At 59.7% G+C, this 511-nt stretch overlaps 1 protein-coding gene across 1 annotated transcript in view; it reads right to left on the bottom strand.

The window, feature by feature from the left end:
• Window positions 1-511, bottom strand: part of LOC104489470 (BTB/POZ domain-containing protein KCTD2) — a gene marked incomplete at its 5' end in the record, with an annotated part of 5,596 nt that overhangs the window by 4,533 nt on the left and 552 nt on the right. The window contains one exon of the mRNA XM_010131633.1: window positions 56-147. Coding sequence (XP_010129935.1) covers window positions 56-147 — 92 coding nt within the window. The remainder of the gene's footprint in view (window positions 1-55; window positions 148-511) is intronic.

The raw sequence follows: 511 nt of genomic DNA, 5'->3' as shown, positions 1-511 counted from the left end.
CTCGTCCTGCTGCTGCGCCGCAGGGGAGTGACTGCATGACGCAGGCGTGTGTTACCTGAGAGGTTCTGTTCTCGTTGTCCCGTATCCGCTCCTTCACCAGCCGCACCAGAGATGCGATGTTGTAAAACTCGGCTTCTTCCAGCACCCCTGAGGAAGGAGCCAAAAGCAGGGACAAATTGGTACAGGGTGGAATGAAGATGATTCTGCTCCGAGGATGGAACAGCTCCTGACTCCAAATCAAGCCCAGAAGGGAGAAAACCCCCCGATGCTGCACAGTCCAGGCCACTGGTCTCGTGCTGCCAGGCTGGAAGGGAACAACCAGCTGTCCCTTCCTCTGGCACTCAGCGGAGCTCCAAGATCGTTCCCCTTTCCTGGGGATTATCAGGAGCCCGACGGTGCAGCCTCTGTTTTGCTCACACAGCCCCACGAGGGGTCAGTCACTGAGGGCCGTGGCGAGCTGCTGTCTGGGGAGGAGCCGTGGGAACAGCTCCGCAGAACAGCCACGGGCTGG

The sequence above is a fragment of the Buceros rhinoceros genome, unplaced genomic scaffold, assembly GCF_000710305.1.
Source record: "Buceros rhinoceros silvestris isolate BGI_N320 unplaced genomic scaffold, ASM71030v1 scaffold23372, whole genome shotgun sequence".
Taxonomy (NCBI): Eukaryota; Metazoa; Chordata; class Aves; order Bucerotiformes; family Bucerotidae; genus Buceros; species Buceros rhinoceros.
The sequence above is the reverse complement of the archived record's forward strand: the minus strand, read 5'-3'. Positions and strand labels throughout refer to the sequence as shown.